This window comes from Taudactylus pleione, unplaced genomic scaffold, assembly GCF_031769625.1.
Source record: "Taudactylus pleione unplaced genomic scaffold, aTauple2 ptg000127l, whole genome shotgun sequence".
NCBI classification, from domain to species: domain Eukaryota; kingdom Metazoa; phylum Chordata; class Amphibia; order Anura; family Myobatrachidae; genus Taudactylus; species Taudactylus pleione.
In genome coordinates, this window is record NW_028284529.1 from 16,575,915 (window position 1) to 16,602,012 (window position 26,098).

The following is a 26,098-nucleotide window of genomic DNA, read 5'->3' on the forward strand; positions in this document are numbered from 1 at the left end:
TCACAGCATAGGTTATTTGGATCTGTGTGATTTCCATGCACTCATCATTACTTTATTTTTCAGAATGCACCAAGAACCAACCACTATCATCAATGATCAGTGCGACTGTTTCACAGCCTGCATCAAAAGGAAAAGCCGTACAAACAGGTACTAGTTTCAGTAGTGTGCTACACGGACTTCGTGTGGGAACGGCGTGCTGCAGCAATCTGTCGGTGGCAGAGTGGGCCAGCTGTCCCTTAGATCTTCCTCCCAGCTATATTGTAGCATCTGACAGATTCAGTTTATTTAACGAATGTTTAAATAAAAAAAATAAAAAAGTGCTAAACTGGCCCACCTCTCTTTTTGGAGCCATTTCAAAAAAATTGCATATGCTGTTATTATTTCTTTGTGATATAAAATAAAGAGTAACAATATGGGTAATATGTTTTGTGTTCGTTTCACCATGACATGGTTGAATGGAGATGAAAAATGGAGAAAATATTTTCAAAAGAGCCTCCGGCAATAATTGCCATTGATGGGAAACTGCTGCATTTGCACCGTATGTTCTTTTTATGGGACAGAAAAATGGGCTTAATGATAGGGGAGAATCATCAACAAATGGATGTTTTAGTTCTCTCTCTTCTTTGCTTCCTATTGCAATTTTATTTGCACATTCAATGTTTCTGTTTCCAAAAAGGAATAATTTTCTTTGAAGTTAGTTTTGTTTAGTTTTTGTCTTTAGTAGGACATGGCATGTGCCCAGAATTTATGATCATGTACTGTAGTAGTACATTAGTTCTAAAACAGCAGCCATTTAGCAGTCATTGGGGTCCAGACAGATCATTTGCTTTAGTTAATATGGGCTACACAAGTGTCACACAGCTTGTAACACCTTTCATGGTAGCGGCAGCACTCATAGAAGAGAAAACTGTTCCTTACTTCCCAATTAATATTCAATATACAAATCAAATTTAAAACAAATTAAATTTTAATGTTTTATATCAATATATTTTATAACAATATTATGTATTTATCTTTATTTTTATTAATAATAATAATTTATTTTGCAACATATTCCATTATTCACCTATTAGTTCTGCTCCATATGGCGTAAGATGCCTGGCACAACTTAGATGCTCCACCTAATTATTGCATCATTTTTTCAGACTTTTTTTTCGTCTTTATTCACTAATATTGTGTTGCAGAATAATTGGTATAAAGTATAGATGTGTCCTCAGTAGCGCCAAACAGCACCTTTAAGCGTGCCATGTCCCATTAGATTTGCTAGCGCCGGGTGTCTTTTTTTTTTTCCTGAAAATGCATCTAAGTCGCAATGCGATGCTACATGGACATGCCAGCAGACTGTGCTGAATAATTTGATATGTGACACTTGTATATCTGTGTGTGACTGAGTCTCTGAATCTGTATACTAATGGTGGGTACACACTACACGATATGTTCCCTGAGCGATATCGTGTAGTGTTGTCCCCGGCAGGCTGTGCTCAATGTCGTTCATGACATTGAGCACAGCCGCTGAACGATATCATTAGCGATATCGTTCAGCGCCGGGCTCTCTCCCCCATTCCCTGACATGAAGAAACCTGACGAGATCGTCAGGTTGGCCTGCATGTCAGCCCGATGAACGATAATGACGAACGACCCGCGGGAACACGCGTCGTCGTTATCGTTCATCTTTTTGGGGTTAAAAATGGACGATAAAGTGGACGACTGAACGATAACGATATCGTTATCGTTCAGTCGTCCACTTTATCGCCCAGTGTGTATGCAGCATTAGTGCTACAATGTAGCGGCTGCAACTTTTTTCATTCCACGTTCCAAGCTCAGGTGCACACAGATATACAAGTGTCGCATATGAAATTAGTCACCGCAGTCTGCTCGTGCATCCTAGTCACATCGCATTGCATTGGTAAAAAAAAATGACCGATCTTTGCATGGGTTACATGGGACCTGGTGGCTCACTCACGCCAGGCAAGTAATTGCATATGGTGCTCAGGTGGCTATCAAAGGTCTCCGCTACGACTGTTGAGGATCGAGTGGTCTTGTGCTCCGTGCTTGGAATGTAGATTCTGAATCCACATGCTTTTTGGAATCTCTTCCATTTGGTGGGAGCGTCCTATTTGGTCCAGAACTGGATGCTATTATCGCCCAGGTTACCATGGGGAAAAGCACTTTTCTTCCAGTGGTTGCCCCTAACCAGTGAGGTCTGTGTTTGCTTGAATTTTGCTCTTCCTTTCAGGGTGGAGCGTCCACTAGAGGTCAATCTTCCAGAGGTCTCTTCTTTCCCGGCAGGGGTTAGGCTCCTAGGGGCAGATTTTCTGGTGCCACTTAGGGGCCAAGGCTACGGAGAAGCCTAGCACCTGACAGGGTCTCTCTCCACCCAGTTCGCCGGTCGGTGGGCAGCTACTCCAGTTCCGGGACCATTGGGTGGAGTCGTCTTCCGATGCCTGGGTGCTGGGCATCATTTCCAGGGTTTACATAATCGACCTTAGGAGTCCGCCACCACATCAATTTATTGGCACTGCTCTTCCTCGGGATGCGGGTTGAAGGATAGCACTGGCCCAGACTATCAATTCTCCTCTCTCAAGGGGGGGGGCGTCATTGCTCCAGCTCCACCACTGGAACAGGTACTGAGGTGTTACTCCCACTAGTTCTGGGTTCAAATGCCGAACGGTTCATTCCGGCCGATCTTGCATCTTTGAACACCAGCTTGTGGGTGCATCATTTGTGTGATCCACAGCATGGAAGCCAACACATTTCTGGCCTACCTGGACGTCTGGGATGCGTATCTTTTACGTTCTGATTTGGGTAGATCATCATCCTTTCCTCCTATTGCAGTCTGATTCAATCACTATCTATTCCAGGCCCTGCCATTCGGTATAACCGCGGCTCCGACAGGCTCTCAACCGGTTTCAATTTCAGCCTTTGGCTTCAGCAGAGCTTCAGTTCATAACTTGAAAGCTTGTTTTCCTTATGGCTATTGCCTTAGCTTGACAGATTTATGAGCTGGGGGTTTGTCTTGCAAGACTTTTTTTTCTCATTTTCCATGTCAATAGAGCGGTTCTCCGCACGGTTTCTACATTCCAGCCGAAAGTTATTTCGGCTTTTTCACTTAGAACAGGATATGGTCTTTCCTGTTTTTTCCTTCTTCAGCGACTTCCCAGGATCTCTGCATAATATCATCTGCGCATGGTGGATTTACTTCGACAATACTTTTTCTTTCTGTCGCACAGACTCTCTGCTCATTCTTTATGATGCACATAAACATGGTGGGGTTCTACGAACCAGACCATTGCGTGTTGGATCCACTTGGTCATCACTCAAGCTTATTCTAGTGCGAGGCGACCAGCACCACACCAGGTGTCAGTGGCCACTTCCTGGGCGGTGCGACACAGGGCTTCAGCAGAACAGATCTATTGTGTAGCTCCCTGGTCTTCTATCCACACCTTTGCTTGTTTGACCGATTTTGGTTTTTCGGTTATTGTATCCCGCGATCCCCACTTTTGGGCGTGCAGCTCACCGGTCAGGCAGCCTGAGCATTCCCTTCCCTGAGGGGATGGCTGTTAAACGTCCCATGGTCCAGTGTTCTAACAGTTTCACTAGGTTACTGCTATTCCTCTCCCGACTCTTTTAAAGAAGTACTAGCATGATGGGGTTCTAGAGGGGAGGAGCTAAGGAATTAAAGTTACAGTTTACATTAAGTGCCAGCTCCAGCATCAACCTACAACCCCATGGTCCAGTGTTCCCAGCCTGCTTCAGAGAAAAGGATTCAACGGTAAGTTGACTCAAAATACTATTATCACCTCATATTTAGTAACTATTCATTTTTGTTGCAAAATAACAATGCATTTTATACATAAACCCCTGTAAATAGCCATTGCTCTTATGTAATTAGCCAAAATGTATCTACATTATTGTTTTTATTTACCAGAAGAAGAATGTCTCCCTATCTTAAATAATGAAGAAGTTTTGAGAAACAAGTGGCAAAGTATCATGGGAGCAAACTACGAAGTAATGGTATGTTTATTTTTTTACACATTATTTATGTTGCTAATTTTAGCAACATTTCTCTAATGTGGGGTACACACTGGAAAGAGAATTTGGCCGTCCAACCACTGGCCGTTCTGTCTGAAGATTTGGTAAGGTTTTGCACAAAGATATTGGGCCTGATCCAGGTCCACATGCAGTCCAGATTTGGTCACAAATGACTGATGGTTTGGGACTGTGCATGCGCTGGGGTGTAGTTTTACCGGTGGTCCAGACTAACCTGAGGGTTACTAAGATGTCCGATGCTGCAACCGATGACCGTGATGTTCATCTGATGCTGCGTCTTTGGACACAGCCAGCGGAACTGAGAAAACGACAGTGGGCATCTTTTTACACAAGACGCTTCCTGCGGCTTTTGCATATTATGGCACAGCGGCAACATTTGCGCCCACCTCCGAATCAGGCCCTCTATGCATACACACTTTGTAATCGGCTGCACAATATGTCTGGCCAGAAAAAACAGTTGTGATGTCATCTGCACTGGTTCTTGTGGCCAGCATATCTGTCGGTTGTCTGGTCGTGTGTACACGCAAGCAGATGTGAAAGATATATCCGCATGATATATCGCATCTGCCCTGCTGCGTGTCCGATGTAATTTATCCGAAAAGCGTCATTCACAGATATATTGTGTGTATACGCTGTCAGATGGTTCGGACAGCATATCGGACAGTATATAGTTTGTTGGCTGTACGAGCAATATATCCAGTGTGTACCCAGCATGAGTGTGGCACAAATTGTTTTGCCTGATGTAAATGTGATTGGAAAATCTGATTAGCCAATGATCATATCAATATTTTTAAGCAGTCATTGACCAAGTACACTGCATGTGACACTGATTAGTTTTGTGGAACTGTCAACTCTCTGATATTAGTACAGTTATTGATAGTGTGTTTGGCGTAATGTTTTGATGATGAGGTTGGATGATGATTTGTGACCAGCCTGTTCAGGTTTGTTTGACTGAAACGTAGTATTGTGCTTTGCCTTCATCTTCTGCTGGTCTTGTATGATCCAATTTTGTAGTGGGCAAGAGTAGCCATCATCAGGCCTTTATAATGTTCACAGCAGCACAGAGCGAGATGAGTGCAGATCTTGCGGGGGATGGAGAGCTGTTGTATGAATGTGTAAATGAAGACTGAGCAGTCTCATGATGTTGGGAGGATTGAGACAAGAAAGAAGCCACAGGCGGATAGATAGTGAAAAGAACAGGTTCCCCAAAAGTAGTGATGCTGATAGGGGTATGCCTTCGGCATCCCGGCGGTCGGGATTCCGACGCTTACATTACTGGTGCCAGAATCCTGACACCGGTCGGAATCCAGACGGGATGCCGAAGGCAAGTAACGGGGTGTGGGGAGGTGGAGGGTTAGGGTTAGGCACTAGGGGTATGGTTAGGGTTAATCACTAAGGGGAGGGTTAGGTTTAGGGTGCGAGAAGGGGGAGGTTAGCTTCAAGCACTGGGGGGGGGGGTTAGGTTTAGGTACCAGGGAGGGCTAGGGTAGGGAGAGGGGAAGGGTTAGCATACCAACAACAAATGTCGGTATGTTAACCCTGTCGGGATCCCGGCATCATACCAATTCCCTGATAGGTAATGCTGAAAAATGCACTTCTGTGCGATATTGTGTTCATGTATCCAAGTTGATAGGTATGGAAAAGCCCAGAGCAATCGCAGGCTCAGAATTTCTTTACAAAAGAAAAAGTTATTCGTTGGTAAATGGCCTCCATTTAGTGATCTGCTTACATACAGGTTTAACTTTGACAGAATATAATATTTTATGTAAGCATTTTTCTTTATAATCACAATAACATCTGCCAATGTGGCTTTTCCTCCCCATCTTTATATTTTCATTCCAGAAATTACAGTTAGAATGCGTTATGCATTATTTGTCAAAACACATCATAGCCTATAAGGTTGCTATGGAAACATTAGCTTTTACATATAATTAGTTTACACTACTAAATAAAAGTCTGTGCTAATAATTGTTCAAAAAGAAAGTTTGTCGTTCTGTGCATTTGATTCTTATATTTTTCAGGTTGCTCAAGTTATCAAGTATAGTGAAAGCAGTGGCTTAGGCATTAGTCTTGAAGCTTCTGGTGGCCATCACTTCCTGAGATCTATACTACCAGAGGGGCCAGTTGGTCGCAGTGGAAAACTCTACAGTGGGGATGAACTTCTGGAAGTAAGGCCTAGTTGTTATTTTTTTTTAAATGTTACATGTCAAAGTACTATATATACAAATTAGTTGTGTTTTTTGGGGGGTTTTCAGTTAACTAGGGTCCTTAATGGACAAATTATACAAATTTTATTGGTAGGCTCATAGATTTGTGTTCCAAGATAGTGCCTTATGCAAGAGTGCAAAATTTTGCCACAGCAGCCTGTACAGTTACACTTGTTGGTCTAGTCTAGAAAATGTTAGTTCCAGCTCCCCAGGACTCCCACTTCTCATTGCAGTGCTTTTGTGTTTTCTACTCTTGCTACCTAACTACCCTAGCAGGCAGCTTATGATCCTAATATTTACTTTAAAGTGTAAGATGATCTACATTTTCTTTTCTATGTATGGGCATGTACAATTCCCAGGAACCCGTGTCCAAGAAAGGGGAATCTTGGCAACATCCTCTGTGACTAAAATGTTTCTGTCAACCACTGTGGAATGATTCCCTAATGCTGTCTGTGCACCATATTTGCTGTATACTTACTCTGATAGGGAGGGCAATCCACCCTATCAGAGTAAGAAAATTAGCAGATCAGATAAATATGTATGCATTGCATTTTGTAGACTGTTACCAGGGAGTTTTTGAAGTTGTGGAAATCTTCTCCAGATTAGCATACTCTGGTTCCACAACTGTCTAGATGAACAAAGACTTCTCTTATAGACACAGCTTCTCCGGGGCAGATCTAATGCAGCTTCCCTGAAATATCTTGGACGCTTTGTACTCAGAGGATGCGACACTTGATTCTATTAGATTAGCCTTCAGAAACCACGACTTTGCTTGAACTCTAGCACATATCTTGGTAAAATGTACTCTAGCTCAAATCTTGGTCAGCATACAGGACTTTCAAAACATCTCTGGCTGCACTGCCTTTTACAGAAAAGAAAATCTTTGGGCCAACCCTGCAGCTTTGTTTGTCTCCAGAAATTGCTCTATTGGCATTTCATCTGGGACCAGTAGAGTGTCTGACTGGCACGTTCTGTGTCCGTTCTGGTTAATCTGCATATAGGTATAGGCTTTGTTTGTTACCTTCAATTGGTCCAAACTGTGCCGGTATGATTATCTAGTCAAAATCTGTCTTTTTAGACACTACACTATTTCTGTTCCTCTTGTACTGAACTTTCTCTGAGGATCTACAGAGACACAGACCATGAATGTATGTCTCTGTTGTACTTTTCTTTGATGCTTGTCTCTTTGCTCAGTTAATTGTGCTTTGAGAAAGAGTAGTTATCCATTTTTTGTTCTAAGTGTCTTGGCCCTTTAACATAACCTCACCATCATCCTACATCCTTAGAGTAAGGGATCTTAGGCCTTGATTCAGAGCCGGACGCTCTGACACAGCGCTCGCTCTGAATCAGGGCCGGGCTATTTTTTTTTAGAACGGCCTCCTGGCCGCTCGCATAGCTGTGGGTGACCACCCACAGCTATAGCGAGCGGCTAGGAAGATGGTCGCGATGGTCAAGACCATCGTGACCATCGGGCTTGCGACGAGACCCTTGTGTTAAGGTCTCGTTGCCACAAGCCCCAGAGAGATTTCGGCCCTAACAGAGCTGAAATCTCTCCCACTGACATCACGAGTGATGTCAGTGGTGCTGGCCCCAAACGGAGGCGTTCACATGGGAACGCCTCCGTTTGGGCAGCCACTCCCCCGGCCCGCCCACCAAAGAGGGCGTGCTGTCACTCAACATCTACAGCACGCCCCCTTTGGTACGAGACCCGGAGCGATGGATTGCCCCTCGCTATCCGGGTCTCGTGCATGCGCACGACGGAGCCGGCTCTGTCATGCGCATGCGCTCTGGGCCACCATGGACCCGGTTGCGAGCGCTCAGCGCTTGCGACCGGGACCGAATCAAGCCCTAAGTTCCCTGGCTCTTTAACATAAACTCACCATCATCCTACAGCCTTAAAGAAAGGTATCTAAGGGCCTGATTCAGAGCCGGACGCTCTGACCAGAGCGCTCGCTCTGAATCAGGGCCAGCCTATCTTAAAATGGAGCGGCCTCCTGGCCGCTCGCATAGCTGTGGGTGACCACCCACAGCTTATGCGAGCGGCCAAAAAGATGGTGGCGATGGTCAAGACCATCGCGACCATCGGGCTTGCGACGAGACCCTGCGGTAGGGTCTCGCTGCCGCAAGCCCAAGAGTGCTTTTGGCTCTATCAGAGCCAAAAACACTCCCACTGACATCACTAGTGATGTCATTGGGGCCGGACCCAGATGGTAGGCGTTCCCATGGGAACGCCTCCATCTGGGCAGCCACGCCCCCGGCACGCCCACCAAAGGGGGCGTGCTGTCACTCACCATCGACAGCACGCCCCCTTTGGGGCGAGACTCTGAGCGACGGCTTCCCCGTCGCTCGCCGGGTCTCACGCATGCGCACGTCGGAGGTGCCTCCGTCGTGCACATGCGCATTTGGGTAACATCGACCCGCTTGCGAGCGTACAACGCTCGCGAGTGGGTCTGAATGAGACCCTAAGTTCCCTAGCTCTTTAATATAACTTCACCATCATCCTACAGCTTTGGAGAAAGGGATTTATCTTTAAAAAAAACAATTCCATTATTAGTGTGTAAATAAGCCTGATTAAACTGCTAACATAGCAAGCACCAGGCAAGGGCACTATGGGCATGATTCAGCAGGGATGTGGCTGTGCAATACCATACAACTAATATGATATTGCAGCAGGAGGAGTCTGGTGTAAATAGACACCTCCTGACTGCATTGGATCTTCTGCAAAATCATCTGCAATCTAACCTGCAATTACTCAGATTGCCCCTCACAGCTCTATGGCCATAGCCAGGAAGTCTGCTTGGCCTTTCCGCAATGGAGGCAGGCTATGCCCCCAAACAGACAGGGTGCGACTTTGAGGAACTGCAAGAGATTTTACAGTAGAAGACCTGCGCATGCGCAGCACAGATTCTACGCATGTACCAATCTGTACCATCGGAGTAGTACGCAAACCATCGGGTTTGCGTACTACTCTGAATCAGGCCATATTTTACCACTTTTGTTGAAATGTTACTGGGGTAGATTCTGGTAAGCAGACACAAATTTGGATTTTGAAATTTGTGTATAATAACACACATACATATTTGTATACAGTCAGGTGCATAAATATTGGGACATTGACAGAATTTTCATATTTTAGCCTCTACTCACCACCACAATGGCTTTGAAATGAAACAAGCAAGATGTGCTTTAACTGCAGACTTTCAGATTTAATTTGAGGGTAATTACATCAGATCAAATCAGGTGAACGGTGTAGGAATTACAACGGTTTCTATATGTGCCTCCCACTTTTTAAGGGGCCAAAAGTAATCGGACTATCAACTCATAAGCTATTTCATGGACAGGTGTGGGCTATTCCCTCGTTATTTCATTATCAATTAAGCAGGTAAAAGGTCTGGAGTTGATTCTAGGTATGACATTTGCATTTGGAATCAGTTGCTGTCGACTCTCAATATGAGATCCAAAGAGCTGTCACTTTCAGTGAAGCAAGCCATCATTAGGCTGAAAAATCAAAACAAACCCATCAGAGAGATAGCAAAAACATTAGGTGTGGCCAAATCAACTGTTCGGAACATTCTTAAAAAGAAAGAACGCATCGGAGAGCTCAGCAACACCAAAAGACCCGGAAGACCACGGAAAACAACTGTGGTGGATGACAGAAGAATTATTTCCCTGGTGAAGAAAAACCCCTTCACAAAATATTGGCCAAATCAAGAACACTCTCCAGGAGGTAGATGTATATGTGTCAAAGTCAACAATCAAGAGAAGACTTCACAAGAGTAAACCATTGGTGAGCCTCAAAAACAGGAAGACCAGATTAGAGTTTGCCAAACAACATCTAAAAAAGCCATTACAGTTCTGGAGCAACATCCTATGGACAGATGAGACAAAGATCAACTTGTACCAGAGTGATGGGAAGAGAAGAGTATGGAGAAGGAAAGGAACTGCTCATGATCCAAAGCATACCACCTCATCAGTGAAGCATAGTGGTGGTAGTGTCATGGCGTGGGCATGTATGGCTGCCAATGGAACTGGTTCCCTTGTATTTATCGTTGATGTGACTGCTGACAAAAGCAGCAGAATTAATTCTGAAGTGTTTCGGGCAATATTATATGCTCATATTCAGTCAAATGCTTCAGAACTCATTGGACGGCGCTTCACAGTGCAGATGGACAATGACCCGAAGCATACTGCGAAAGCAACCAAAGAGTTTTTTAAGGCTAAAAAGTGGAATGTTATGCAATGGCCAAGTCAATCCCCTGACCTGAATCCGATTGAGCATGCATTTCACTTGATGAAGACAAAACTGAAGGGAAAATGCCCAAAGAACAAGCAGGAAATGTATACGTGCAGTGGAGGACTGGCAGAGCATCACCAGGGATGAAACCCAGCGTCTGCTGATGTCTATGCGTTCCAGACTTCAGGCTGTAATTGCCTCAAAGGATTTGCAACAAAGTATTAAAAAGTGAAAGTTAGATTTAGGATTGTTTAGTTTGTCCCATTACTTTTGGCCCCTTAAAAAGTGGGAGGCACATATAGAAATCGTTATAATTCCTACACTGTTCACCTGATTTGGATGTAATTACCCTCAAATTAAATCTGAAAGTCTGCAGTTAAAGCACATCTTGTTTGTTTCATTTCAAAGCCATTGTGGTGGTGAATAGAGGCCAAAATATGAAAATTCTGTCAATGTCCCAATATTTATGCACCTTGACTGTATGTGTGTATACTTTGTGCGTACTTTGGGGTCTATGTACTAAGCCTTGGAGAGAGAGAGAAGTGGATGGAGATAAAGTACTAAACAATCATCTGAAGCGTCCTACGGATACTCCAAGCGGCATTGCTGCATAGATTCTAGTTGCAGTGTGCCATTCTAGGCACCCTGCTAGCCAGATGAGGCTAGCAGAAAACAGCTCAGAGGGCCAGACCAAATGATTCAGAGGGCCTGACGGGGCCCCCTGGCAGGAGGTTCCCCATCCCTGGCTTAGTACATAGACCCCTTTTTGTTTACACATAGTGAACTCTATTCTTTTTTGAAGGTGAATGAAATCTCTCTCCTTGGTCAAAACCATAAGGATGTGATAAACATCTTGAAAGAGCTGCCGATCAGTGTAACTATGGTGTGCTGTCGCCCAGTTCAGCAGGTTACTGACATTTTCAATGCTGAAGAAAACTGCATTTCTGAACATGAAATTCATCTGATTGAAAAAGTATGTATTAAAATAAATTAAGGCGTTACTGATTACTCACTGATATTTGTACTTCAAGAAGGCTATTGGAAGAGATACAGCTCATTCAGACACGCTCGTAAGATGCGGTCGCTTGCTGGCAAAAAAGGGATGGATATTTAAATTAAGCGCTCGCATTGCGTCGCGTAAGGACGCCCTCTATGTCTTAGCGAGCTAAGGCAAAGTGCGCTCGCAAATGTATAAAGACGCCCCCACATGTCATCTCCGGGAATTGTATGATTAATCGGTAACATTGAGAGCCATCGGAGCTGCTCGCAGCCCTTGAGGTTGCCTTTCCCTGCCGCAAGCACTGCGATCAGTGCGGGCTGAAATACATGCAGGTGACGTGTACAATGACACTACTTTGCTAATTATGCACGCCCTTTACAACAGCGTTTTGGCGGCCAGACACGCCTGCGTTCGCGCATCCTCTCCCCCATTAACAAGCGCCTTCCCCTGTTACCACCCACAAACGGCTCTATCTGTCACTCAAAGTAGAGACCTGATAGTGGCTTACGAGCAACCAAAATCAGAATATATGCATGCGCAGATGGGCGAAAATCGCTCAGAGCGAGCGAGTGCAACTTTGCGAGCGGGTCTGAATCAGGTACCCAGTGCACCTCAGTCAGTCTCTCAATTTATCAGGGTGGTATTCTGGCAGGCCTATTTACTAGTTGTCAGGGCAGTTGGTCCATACTTGGAACTAAGGGGGTGATTCAGCTGCGAACGCTGTGACAGGGTTCACACAAATTTCCGATTATCAGGAATCCGTGCATGCACCTGACCCTTACTGAGTGTGTGCAGTATGGGTCTGCGTTCCCGCACGCAGTCCAGCAGCAGACTGTCAGTGATTGACAGTCTGTTGCCGTTTCTGGATGGGGAGGGGGCGGCAACGACCTCTGTGTCCCAAAACGGAGGCGTGGGTTGCCGCCATTGGGGGAGAGTGGAGAGGCCAGAGTCTTTGTCGGCTGACATATATTTCATGGCCTCTTTTACTCATCTGTGATGGCCAGCTTGTGTGATCCCATGGTCACTGAGCTGGCCGGTGGATACGCAGATGATCCAATGCTTCATCCTTGGACGCAGCTCGGATCTGTAATGCATGTAGAAAGTGTGACGCCTCCTGCTGCATTACCATATTAAAGCTATTGCAGCTGCTAACAGGTTAGCAGCTGAGATAGCATTTCTGTCCGCAGCTGAATCACTCCTTAAGTCTTTCAGCATCATGAAAGGCTGCCAATCACTGTAACTATAGTGTGCTGTTGCCCACATCAGAAGAGTAACAACTTTTTCAGTGCTGAAGAACAGTGGATTTCAGATCATGACATACATCTGATTGAAAAAGTATTTATTACTTATGTACACTGCTCAAAAAAATACAGGGAACACTTAAACAACACAATGTAACTCCAAGTCATTCACACTTCTGTGAAATCAAACTGTCCACTTAGGAAGCAACATTGATTGACAATCAATTTCACATGCTGTTGTGCAAATGGAACACAACAGGTGGAAATTATAGGCAATTAGCAAGACACCCCCAATACAGGAGTGGTTCTGCAGGTGGTGACCACAGACCACTTCTCAGTTCCTATGCTTTTTGGCTGATGTTTTGGTCACTTTTGAATGCTGGCGGTGCTTTCACTCTAGTGGTAGCATGAGACGGAGTCTACAACCCACACAAGTGGCTCAGGTAGTGCAACTCATCCAGGATGGCACATCAATGGGAGCTGTGGCAAGAAGGTTTGCTGTATCTGTCAGCGTAGTGTCCAGAGCATGGAGGCTCTACCAAGAGACAGGCCAGTACATCAGGAGACGTGGAGGAGGCCGTAGGAGAGCAACAACCCAGCAGCAGGACCGCTACCTCCGCCTTTGTGCAAGGAGGAACAGGAGGAGCACTGCCAGAGCCCTGCAAAATGACCTCCAGCAGGCCACAAATGTGCATGTGTCTGCTCAAACAGTCAGAAACAGACTCCATGAGGGTGGTATGAGGGCCCGGCGTTCACAGGTGGGGGTTGTGCTTACAGCCCAACACCGTGCAGGACGTTTGGCATTTGCCAGAGAACACCAAGATTGGCAAATTCGCCACTGGCGCCCTGTGCTCTTCACAGATGAAAGCAGGTTCACACTGAGCACATGTGACAGACGTGACAGAGTCTGGAGACGTCAAGGAGAACGTTCTGCTGCCTGCAACATCCTCCAGCATGACCGGTTTGGCAGTGGGTCAGTAATGGTGTGGGGTGGCATTTCTTCACAGCCCTCCATGTGCTCGCTAGAGGTAGCCTGACTGCCATTAGGTACCGAGATGAGATCCTCAGACCCCTTGTGAGACCATATGCTGGTGCGGTTGGCCCTGGGTTCCTCCTAATGCAAGACAATGCTAGACCTCATGTGGCTCGAGTGTGTGAGCAGTTCCTGCAAGACGAAGGCATTGATGCTATGGACTGGCCCGCCCGTTCCCCAGACCTGAATCCAATTGAGCACATCTGGGACGTCATGTCTTGCACCATCCACCAACGCCACGTTGCACCACAGACTGTCCAGGAGTTGGCAGATGCTTTAGTCCAGGTCTGGGAGGAGATCGCTCAGGAGTCCATCCACCACCTCATCCTGAGCATGCCCAGGCGTTGTAGGGAGGTCATACAGGCACGTGGAGGCCACACACACTACTGAGCCTGAGTTTGACTTGTTTTAAGGGCATTACATCAAAGTTGGAGCAGCCTGTAGTGTGTTTTTCCACTTTAATTTTGAGTGTGGCTCCAAAACCAGACCTCCATGGGTTAATAAATTTGATTTCCAATCATACTTTTTGTGTGATTTTGGTGTCAGCACATTCAACTATGTAAAGAACAAAGTATTTAATAAGAATATTTCATTCATTCAGATCTAGGATGTGTTATTTTAGTCTTCCCTTTATTTTTTTGAGCAGTGTATTATAAAAATGCTTTGTGCAGTCAGATTTAAATCGGTGAGATTAAAAGTCAGCTGGTAATAATTTTATTTATATAGCACTCTTTCTCCAGTTGGACTCAAGGTGCTTAACATGTAGGCCTTGATTCAATTCAATGCGATGTTGATAGCCTCGGGAGGGAGCTTCTGAAGCTATTCAATTCAATGCGATGTTTGGTCAGGCTAAAGAATTTCTTCTCGCATCCTCCTGGGGTGCAAGGAGAAATCCGACAAGTGTCGGGCATGCGGCTGTTTTCTGGCTTAGCGCGGCCGGCACTTTAGTCGAAGAATACCGGTTCTCGCGACTAAACCCCCAGGTTAAGTCGCGAGAACAGTCATTCTCCTACTTAACAGCGTCCTGAATTGAATGGCTCCGAGAACAGTCATTCTCCGACTTAACAGCGTTCTGAATTGAATGGCTTCGGCAGCTTCCTCCCGGGGCTATTCAACATCGCATTGAATTGAAGGAATCGGTATGAAATACCGCCGGCCGCATTCCCGGCAGTGTCTGGCCGACAGATGAGCAAAGCCCGGCAGCGGAAGCCCGACAGCGCTGGAAATCCCGATCGTCGCTAAGGTAAGTATATACTAACCTAACCCCCTAACCCTCTTTAGGGGTGCCTAACCCTAACCTCCCCCCCCAAGTGCCTAACCCCCCCTTCTCCTTTGCCTAAACCTAAGTCCCCCCCCGGGGGTGCCTAACCCTAACCCTCCCTCCCCCTAGCCTAAACCCAACCCCCCCCCCCCCCGCGGCTGTCCGCTCGCGGCACCCGGCATACTTTCGATCGGGATGCCGGGCGTCGGGGAAATGTCAGGCATCTACATCTAGACGCCCGACATTTCACCCTCGCCGGGATATGACAGTCGGGAAGCCGGCTGCTGGTATTACCCGATTGTATACCGAATTGAATCGTGGCCATTGTTTGAACATACTGTAACACAGCAATTTAGAATTCCAAAACCGTACAGAAACTATGTACCGAAACTTACATAATAAGAGGTTACATTTGTATAAAATACATAGATCACGGTGACAATACAAAGGGTGTCACAGCCATTTTTGGTCATCAATTATAGGGACTATTCATTCCATTCACAAAGGATCCTGGTGATGCAGCCACTTTAGGTACACTACATAGGATTACACTGGGCAAATTGAGCACTGCCTGGAACTGATAACATGCAATGGGAGAGATAAAAGTACTATGCGAGATCCTTGCAAGTCCCTCTGAACCATGCATTGCTCACTCTACACCAGACGAGGCAGCCATGTTATGGGCACTACATTGGTTGCAATATATGGAAAAGAGATATACCAGGATAAAATGATCAGTGAGCTAACATGGGATACCCACCGCATAGATACCTGATGACCTCCATCATCTTGTATGTAGATCATTGGTCATGTGGGAATGGCATGGAGTGTCCTCGGACTGGTTCACAATATTTTCACAATACTGTCTTTTAGTCTGCCTCATGACTCATCAGTTCTGTGCAATTGGCTCTCAAAGTTTGGTCAAATTGCTCTCAGATCTAATAATGTTGTAATCAGGCAAAACTATCAATTTGCAATACGTGTAGCCATCACAAGACATCAGCACTTATAGTCCCTAGTACCATAATAGGTTGTGCATGTGGCACTTCTGATAGTGGGAACTATATTGATTTCAGATAGCTTTTACTATTTTGCTGTTTAATAGTCACCGCCATTCTTGTAAATAAGGATGTAATTTGTGCCGAAAGCCTACAGGAATAATATACGGAATGCATAAAGTATATTTATAGCAAATGCATAAGTAAATTGTTACATCTTCTAACTCAATCAATAAATCTCATAAGAGAAAACCTAAATACAGTCATAACATCCAGATAAGTTATTTATCAAGATGGAACAGGGAAGCAAAATTAAAATTTTGTGCATTACAGGATGACCACGTCTCCACTACTCAGGTATCTGCATTCTTGAAAATGCAAGAAGATTTACCAATACATCCTAGTCCAAGTAAAGAATCACAGGTACTTGTTTTGTGGAAATAGCACCACCTATAGGTCTTATTTATTTTACATTTTATGTGTGGTAATAAAGAACTTGGGTTAAATGTAATAGCCTCTGAGTTTCCAATGCTGTGCGGATTTATGCGAGCCTCCCAATTTTTTTTCAAGTGGCAGTCATTATAAAGGCTAAACCAAGCAGTGTCGTAGGCTATTACATTTAGCCCCTTGTCTTCTTTAATAAAATAATTATCACACATAGAGATTTGATGAAAGAACGCAGAAAGGTTTGAATGAGCAATAACTAATATCTAACACTGGCCAAAGGTGGGCTTAAATGTCTTTGATGTCTTTGTAATATAAATATATAATATATATATATATATTATTTTTTCATGCAGATTAAAAAAATATATATAATATGTTCATTTTTGTTATAATTTAGAGGTAGATTTTAAAATTACACTAATATTTATAAATGTTTTAATAAATATTCCAAATCACTTCATGTTGAAGAATAGGTCAATGTAATGATTATTCATCACTTTTTACATTGATCGTTGTATAAATTGTGATTTTAGCAACACGTTGAATTTGGTGCTATTGGCTGTTCGGAAACTGATGACTTGAACGTGACAGCAGGTGACGATAGCCCAAGCACTGAAGATACACACGGATCACCGTTGGCAATGTGGGAGACTGATGTTCAAAACATTGAACTGGAAAAGGGAAGCCTTGGACTTGGATTCAGTATCTTAGATTATCAGGTAAATCATTTTCCACAGCAGCTCAGTTCATGGTTTATTGGTTATCAACGGCCTTGAATTGCTTCCATCCTATGATAAAGCAAAACTTTAATATTGTGTTAGCAGTTTTATTCTAATTTAGAGTACTACCTTGGATTTGTCAGCAGATCGGGGAAAATGCCTCTTTTGGTCGGGATCGAGGATTTGAAAATTTAAAATGTTCAATTTCCATGCTGTGAAATGCTGTGATATTTGCTAGATGTATGGTCCCCAGCCCATAATTTGTGTACCCCAAACTTTTATATTTATGAATAACATAGCGTTAATACTGTTATTGTATCTTTTGTACATAATTTCGTCTTTTTTCTGCCTTTACCTTGTAACATAGTAGGTTTAATCAATCTGTATCTCAATGGTTTCCTTTAGGATCCAATTGACCCAGCGAGCACTGTGATAGTAATCCGCTCTTTAGTGCCTGGAGGTGTTGCAGAACAAGATGGACAACTTTTGCCTGGTGATCGCCTGATGTTTGTCAATGAGATCAATTTGGAGCACGCCAGTTTAGAGCAGGCTGTCCAGGCTCTTAAAGGTGCACCCGCAGGAAAAGTTAGCATTGGAGTTGCAAAGCCTTTGCCAGTAAGAATGTTTTCATATTAGATATTATATATATTGGTTACTGTTATATTGTTTTTTGTTACTTCTGCTTCAAAAAAATGTGATAGTGTATTTAATTAAATCTGGGGTATACTGATATGCATACCTATAACTTTACAAGTTAAGTGTAATGCCATTTTTTGATGAATAGCGATTTTCTACATGTTTCTCCACAAGTTAGAAGTATTTATTGGCAAGAGTGCCATAGTGCTGTTTTCTCACAGCCATTAGTGATACCCACTCCGAAATGTTTCATTATCTGAGCTTATATCTGTTGCCATCTGTAGTAAGTGGGAACCGTCCACATCAAGGCCTTTTTGTGTGGCTAACCTAATATGGAGTTATCCATCATGTTGTCTCAAGCCATTTAACTAATTTGCTTCTACTAGAATCCAAATTCACCAGACATCTGGCAGATTGAACATTCGATGGTCTGTTTCATACATATGAGTGGTACCAATATGTAGACTTCTACCAGCTTAATAGACAGTTGTGCAAAAATAAAATAATTTTCAATATTTAATGTCACAGCAACTAAATATTTTCTTCATGCTCAACATTACGTCATGTAAATGAATGCTTTTCAGACATTATTATTTAAATTGTATTATGTGTACCTATTCTATGTACTGGGTGACAGTGTATGCTAATTTATTTGTAAAAACACCCAATATAAAATGTTTAGTGGCTTTCTACAGTAAGATGGGTAAGCTTGGCATTAATTGATGTATTAAAAACTTGCTCAGCTCTTCCATTGCATGCACACTTTCCTTCTATTCTGTTGTTTAACCAATTCCAACTGGGCACTCCTTGTTTCTACAGCTGTCACCAGAAGAAGGTTATGTCTCTGCTAAGGATGACTCTGCTTTCTACACTGCACACTCGTATGACGAGGAAGGGCTCAGTGATGGGCCCCTGTTCCATGCTGAACTAGCTCTGGTTAGTGTCAGCAACTTTCATAGGAAATATTACTTTTAGAGCCTTGGAATAATAAAATGACAACCAATTTGTATGACTAAATTTACAGAAATTGATATTATATTAATCCTTGATTATGTGTCTTAATCTTCTTACCTATGATTGTTTTAGCACACATGAGTAAATTCTTTGACATGGCAACCTTAGTAATTTTTGGAGGGAATTCAATTTTGCTTAAGTAGCTATTCAATTGTTTTGGCGATCGGGCACAAGTGCAGCGGGCGCCCATTATTTTTGCTTGCACACTCCTCAGGTGGCAAGCAGAAATGCGCAAAAAGTCGGCCTTTTTGGGCACCCAAACTGCAGTTACTGCTGTGCTCCCAGTAGTGTTAGACGGGTTACGCCACTTTACATGGCTAAACCTAGTGCATTTGGGTGCAGCATGCACGAAAAATAATGGAAGGCAAGTTACAAATTATTTAATTTCATACCCTCACTTGAGACGGTAGATCAGGCGCGAGAGGGTGCAAAAACACAATTGAATTCTCCTGTATGACATTAAAAATACTATACAGTAAGTGGCTGATTCTGAGTTGGTAGTGGATGTAAAATGTGCAGAGAGATTTAGATTTGGGAGGGGCGTGTCCAAACTAAATATTGTATTGCTGTGTAAAAACAAAGCTGTCCAGTATTTGTGGGCTACATGCAGAACAGCCTGCATACAAAAATAAATATTGTATTTGCACTCCTTGCATTGCAACATGATTTGTTCCAGATACAAAGTTACTTGCTTTTTTTGCTTTGCTCCAAACTCAGGGAGAGATGTACTAAAGCTGGGTACACACTACACAATGGTCGCTAGCAACCTGCGGGAGCGTCCATGTCATGGGTACACACTAGACGATGTACCTGATATGTTGCTCTGATCTGCAGGTTCGGATGATATATCGTCTAGTGTGTACCCAGCTTAAGCCTTGGAGAGAGAGAAGGCACCAGTCAATCAGCTCCTAACTGTCACATTACAGGCTGTGGGCCGTTTCGATTAGAGGCAAAAAGTGCAGTTTGGAGAAAAGTTGCCGCGGATTTGGACTTTCCGCCTGTTTTCAAAGTTTCTCTAGCGAAATAGACTTCTTGGAGTGCTGTAAGTGTATTTGGGATTGCAGGTGCATGTATGAGGGTGGTTTTTCACGTTTTTAAAAGTTCACTTTAGAGACATAAAAATATGCTAGCACCCATTTTCAAGTACCCCAAATTTGACTGGACTACTTATTTTCACCAAAAAATACTGCTTTATGCCATTCTTCACCACTTTTGCAAAGACGCTAATAAGAAGCAATTTAAACTACTTAAGTACCCCAAACACTTTTATTAGGGCTATTAGTACACATCTACATTGATTCCCTATGTAAGTGCATCTTTTTTTGGGGGTACAGACTGATTTCCCCAATTCTGACAGTACTTTCCGCCTGCTCCGTATTCGCCGCTTTCTGTTTTCGCCTGTTTAGGAAATGAATAGGGCAAAAAACGGGGACACGCACGGAAAGTTTTTGCCTCTGAAACAGGCGAGAAAGGTGGAGGCGGAAAGTCGGACAGGCAAAACTTTTCCGGCTTTTCGCCTCTTTTTGAATACGGGCCTGTGTTTGAAAAATTACAGGCGTTGATTGGCTGGTACTTTATCTCTTTTCACTTTATCACTCTTCAAGGCTTCGTGCATCTGGCCCTCAGAATCAGCCCCATAATGCTTGACCTGAAACTGAAAATTTCTCAAATTCAGAATACTACAGATGTGTCCTCTTACATCCTTGTCGATCACGTTACAAACTTGCGCACGCATCACACCATGCGATTATTCGCAGCAGCATACACTACGCTATGGCGCGCACTGCGATCGCACCATGCAATCTTATGGAGTCACGGGTGTGAACGCAGTGCGCGTATCCTCTCTTGGGTGCACTCCTTGCACCATGCGTAGCACGATTTGCCGTGTACACAGCAAAGATGCAAGAGGATACACCTGTAGTTTCTTTAGGCATTCTTTGCGTTCTACATTCTAGAACCAGACATGTGGGTTTCATCTTTAAAATCAACATAAAATTATTTTTAAATGACTAAACTGCTTTACATAAGTACTTTTGTAGTGAATTATTGTTCCTACCACTGTAGGTGGAGACCACCACTGATGCTGACATGACAGGTGTTTGTGATATAGAATCACACTTTCCGTCCAATAATGATGGCTCGCTCCAAGCTTCTATGTTAGCCTTGCATGGCAGTGGCTGTGATGAACTCCTTAATGATTTAACTAATTACTCTATGCAGGTAAGTAGATATCATTTGTGACATAGCCAGCACTGCAATGTAATATGTAGCAAGATTTATTTTTCTTTCCCTAAGGAAATATTTGGCTAATTTAGGGGCTTATTCATGAAAATTAAAGAGTCGGCTATACTTTTTTTTTTTTTTTTTTATATGCAATGGACCCATTCATCATTAATGCCCCGATAGACGCGGTCTTCAGCTTTAGCCCACTAAGCGACACTCCTTACTTTTGGTAGAAGATCCGAAGTGCAAAGAGGGATCCATTCAAACCTCTTGCCTTTTCCGACAGTAGCTGTGAGCAGTAAAACTGCCCTCCAATGTGAACTTTTGCTTATACTAGTTACAGGAGAAAGTACTTTTTGAATTTTGCTCAGTTGCATTGGTGTCCGCAGTTATAAGTCGCAGCAAGTTAAATTTATCATTTACATGGGGCCATAGGGTCCTAATAATGAATATGCCCCTTAAGTACTAATTACTTTCTAATATAGATGTTTTGATGAATTTAAGCTGAGAAAATATGCTATACAGTGTCTGTACAGTTTATGGTACAAGTCTTTTTTTTCTTTTAACTGACATCTTCTTGATATAAATTTATAGTTTAGTTATAATATTTCAGCAGTTCTAATTGTTATTGTACAACCTCCCAGTTAGGGCAAATATATGATAATGAATTTGAGGTAAGGCTGCAAATTTTCCAAATATATTTGTCCCATCATATACAAGGTTTTTTTTAGTGCAAATACTACTTCAACACCTTTTACATGTAAGAATTCCTCATTTGCCCAAACAAAAAATTACCATTACAGTAATCACATGCGATCAGCTAGAGGCTCTCTTAATGGCACTTGTTGTTTGAGAACTACTATTCAAAGTGAAAAGAAGCCAGTGCTGCAGTTTAAAATACGGGCTTTCCTCAAATTCCCACAGTCAGTCAGAGGCCTATGTGCACATGCAGTAGAAGCAGCCATTACCACTTTCTATTACTACACTTCTTGTTGGGAATACAATATCAGATGGGTGGTGCAAGTTCTTCTTCGATGACATCAGCAGAAGCAGCTTGGATGAGTAGTGTTGGGAGTCTGTCTGGTCCATCATTTTATACTAATAAAATTTGTGTTGTATAGTAGTTTTGTAGATACTGGAGTACCTGACTGTTATAGTATGGGGAATGTGGGTGCACTGGCTGTTATATGCTGAGGAACTGGTTGACTGACTGCCAAACAGTGGTGTTAGGGTGCCGTTTACTGTACGGAGACACTGGCTGCTATAAGCTTTGGGGGTAGTAAGACCCAACTGCCTTATTCCGTGGGGGAAGGGGGACCCTGGCTTCTTTATAGGACGAAGGAAGGAGGACCCTTCATTCTATTAAGGACTGAGGTGGGAGGATGCAATGCTTGGCTGCTGTAATTTCTGGAGAGAGGGACAGTCAGAAGATTCCTAGTATATGTGATGTGGGTGTTTAAAAAGGGCTAATCAAAAGTTGGTTTGTTTGAAAATTACTAACCCCTAAAATCTTTCTCAAACGTACTATTAAACACAAAAGGATTTATGTATTATCATGCACCTTTTCTCAGCACTAAGAGACATCCTGCATTGCCAAAAACAAAAGAATAAATAGCTTCAGGCGCTTAATGGAGTGTAATGCAAAATGTCTCTTCAAGGGTTATAACTCCACACAGCTGTTCTATTAGGAAGCAAACCCAAAAGGAAAAACACTAATAATGTTGATGTACAGCGCTGTGGATATAAAACCAATAAAGAGATGCAAATGTGGCCATATAATCACAAAATATTTAATTTATTATACACAGATATATAAAATAAAAATAAAACCACATAACAAATCTAGTCAAAAATGCATGAAATAATCTATTATATATATATTGTATCACATCCATATACTAGAAAAAGTATCAATATATATACATAGCAATACCTTTAAAAAAATGTGTTCTGCTGTCCCTGCCACAGCCAAATAAAGATATGGATAGTTTAATGACTAACCTTAAAGCCGCGTGCATAAAGGCCCTTTTCGGAAAAATTAAAACAAACATTCCATATACTTACTGTTAATTTATAGTGAGAGATAATCCATGTGACAATCAGCTCCTATGCCGCTCAATGTATATATTGAAAACAGGCAGTTTGTATTGATGAATAAGTTATCCCTGCCCGCTGCTTGAATTTTCCGCTATTATGGACGCAGCAACTCTGATAAGGCTCCGCAGAATGTTCTTTACACTGCAGTGTGGATAGGCGGTGGGTGGCTTGGGGATACAACGCCGATGTCTGAGTGCCACTGGATCTTGACGTGGAGCAATAGGCAGCTGTAGTGATGCTGAATAAGACTGGATAATGCAGAATATGCTGGGAATTGCACATAAATCTATGTATTTCCCTAATGCATTGCGTCCCATAGGGATTCCTTCAGAGGGGTATCAAGAGCCAGCGCCACTCTGACACCGGTGCCACATCTTGGGTTGTTTTCCTTTTATTGCCTGAGGTACATTCCGGCAGACCAGTGCCACCTTTATCCTATATGGTGTTCAACTTGCATTACGTCTATTTGCAACTTACATTACATCAGGTGAAATTTGGTGCCGCAGCGGCCACTCTGATTATGCTGTTTTCCCTTATGGTTTTTGCTCTACCTATTTATATTACTTCATTTCTTTATGGACTGACAGGTTTGTGATGTTGTGTGACCTACAACACTACTTCTACAGATTTCAGTGGGTGGATGACATGCTGTGGTACTGAAAGATCTTCTCTATGATGAGCATCTTTTATGGAATAAATGTGCCATGTTGGAAATTGGGACTTCTCCTTCTAGCGTAGCTCTCAGGTGTACACTATGACCTAAGCTCTACGGTATCCCTGTAGACAGAGACTTGTCTGTCATTCCCGTATTAGTGTGAACCATTGGGTCCTTGTTTAAGCCGATCAGTTTGTCCTCCTGGTCGAGTACTCCATGTATAGCCTCAGGGTCTTTCGAATAGGCTATGGTCTGACCTGTTTTGAGTTACCGAACAGCACCCCAGGTCAGTGTGGCTTGCGCTGTCCTCTAGTATGGAAGTCAATCCCGTTCTTGTCCAACACTTCTGATCTCAGCGATTAGCCTTCATCGTCTGTTTGGTATACCACTGACTATCTTCCAGTCTATTGTTGTGGAGCCTCCCTCTGTTCAGTTTATCACAATCTATTTTTTGTGTGGCTGAGCTGTTGTAGTTTTTTGTGAGGGTGCTTAACAGGTTTCACAGGACTTTGGATTTGCAAAGTTGTAGATGTACTCTCTTCCTAAGAATATACGGGGAAATGCTACCTAGTTAATCACTACCTGACCTACAGAGTGAATAGGTCCTGCTATGGTCAGAGGACTCCGAGGTTTCTTCCGGCAGTTGTATTTTCAACCACTGCTCCAGCTTCAGACAGTTCTGTGCTGGCTAGAATGGTAGGTAATTCTGCCTTTCAGGTGACCCCAGCTGCGCCTCACAAGCCTTAGTATGTGGAACCTTTGCCAGCTGTTGGTAGACCCTCTATCTGTTGGAATTTTTCCTCTGGGGCTAAAATTTTGGTCCAGGGCCCAGGCCTACACTTGAAGCTCACTCCCCAGACTTGACAGGGTGGTTGTTGCAACAACCGCGTAAATCGAAGAGCTTTTTTTGTGTGATGTGTACCTTCCTGGGCTGGTGCTCAGTTTGGACTCTGAATCTGGCAACCTTCTGGCTGTTCTATTGTATTTAGGTCTCTGTCTTTCTTCCCTGATGGGTTGCCCTGCTGGTCTGTTCCATCGCAATATTGCACTTAGGCAGACTGTTCAGTTTTTCCTACAGGGGGTATTTCGGATTCAATCTGCTGTCCTTCTCCTGATTGCCACGTGGAGTTTGTCTCTGGTGTTAGGGGCTATTTCACTTTCTATCATTGGAGTCGGTGTTCCTTCTTGCTCCCTCTGTCTCCTGCCTGACTGGTTTAATCATTTGAGGGCTGTATCACATTGATTCCCTGCAGGACTTGGCAATCCTCCGCATTAGTCTTGATTGTTTTTCTATGGTGACTTCTCAATTTCATCTCAACCTTGAAATCGTGGTGCCCCCTCTTCTGAAGAATGGGTCAGTGGACTGGTATTCTTTCCTTACTTCAATATAAGTGGAGCGAGTTCCCTTTTGGCTTCAAGATTTCCATAGGTCAGATTAACTTTTTGTTCATACAGCTTTCCCTTGTTGGAACAAGCCGATTCCGGTCTTGGTTGGAGTGTTCCACTCGGTCAGTAGGTGCTACTTGTGGGGCTGGGCGAAGTTTCTCTGTGGAACAACGCTACCAGTCTTCTGCGTGGTCCTCTACACAGGTCTTCATCAGATAATTCATGTTGTACTCCTTCACCTCAAGGTCATCCTCGCAGCACAGGTACATTCCCTCCCTTATAATTGTCCCAGTGTCCCTATTGGATGAAAGCAAAAGGGGGATTTTGTCTTACCTGTAAAATCTTTTTTCTGAGTCCATAAGAGAGACTGGGCGCTCACCCTCATGTCCATGGCTGACTAGGGTTTGTTTTCTGACACGCATTCAGTCATGGGGTATCTACCTTTTGTTTGTGTCTGATTTCAGTATGCTTGGGCTTTTCCTCCTCTCCTCCTACTCCCTGTCCTTGGGCTTTTTTTTAGTATTAACTGGTTGCAGCAGGTGGGGGCATAGGGGAGGAGGAGCCTATGCTGCTGCTTCAAACTTTAACAGTTTGGTTCCCAAGCTCCTCCAGCTCCACCTATACCCACAGTCCCAGTATTCCCATGGATGCAGAAAAAAAATATTTTAACAGAAGCAGAAGGCACCACTGGAGAAGTCTTTGATTTATCCATGGTCTGCCTTTTAATAAATTTGGAAAAGTAGGAATAATCCCTTATTTAGATGAAGATGCAGAAAAAGGGGTCATCACAGATTCACACATTTGGCCCAAAGTCCTGACACCAATAAGATTTAGTCCAAGAACTGATACTCTTAGTCAGTTACTCCGTGTTCCCAATATGGAATCACAATCTAATTT

The 26,098-nt window shown here is 43.4% G+C and overlaps 1 protein-coding gene across 1 annotated transcript in view; it reads left to right on the forward strand.

Annotated features, from left to right (window-relative positions):
- MPDZ (multiple PDZ domain crumbs cell polarity complex component) overlaps positions 1 to 26,098 on the forward strand; it is a 229,645-nt gene that overhangs the window by 58,321 nt on the left and 145,226 nt on the right. The window contains exons 12-20 of the mRNA XM_088472634.1: positions 64 to 147; positions 3,929 to 4,014; positions 6,072 to 6,218; positions 11,294 to 11,464; positions 16,358 to 16,447; positions 17,005 to 17,190; positions 17,596 to 17,805; positions 18,646 to 18,762; positions 20,905 to 21,060. Of these exons, the coding sequence (XP_088328760.1) occupies positions 64 to 147; positions 3,929 to 4,014; positions 6,072 to 6,218; positions 11,294 to 11,464; positions 16,358 to 16,447; positions 17,005 to 17,190; positions 17,596 to 17,805; positions 18,646 to 18,762; positions 20,905 to 21,060 (1,247 nt within the window). The remainder of the gene's footprint in view (positions 1 to 63; positions 148 to 3,928; positions 4,015 to 6,071; positions 6,219 to 11,293; positions 11,465 to 16,357; positions 16,448 to 17,004; positions 17,191 to 17,595; positions 17,806 to 18,645; positions 18,763 to 20,904; positions 21,061 to 26,098) is intronic.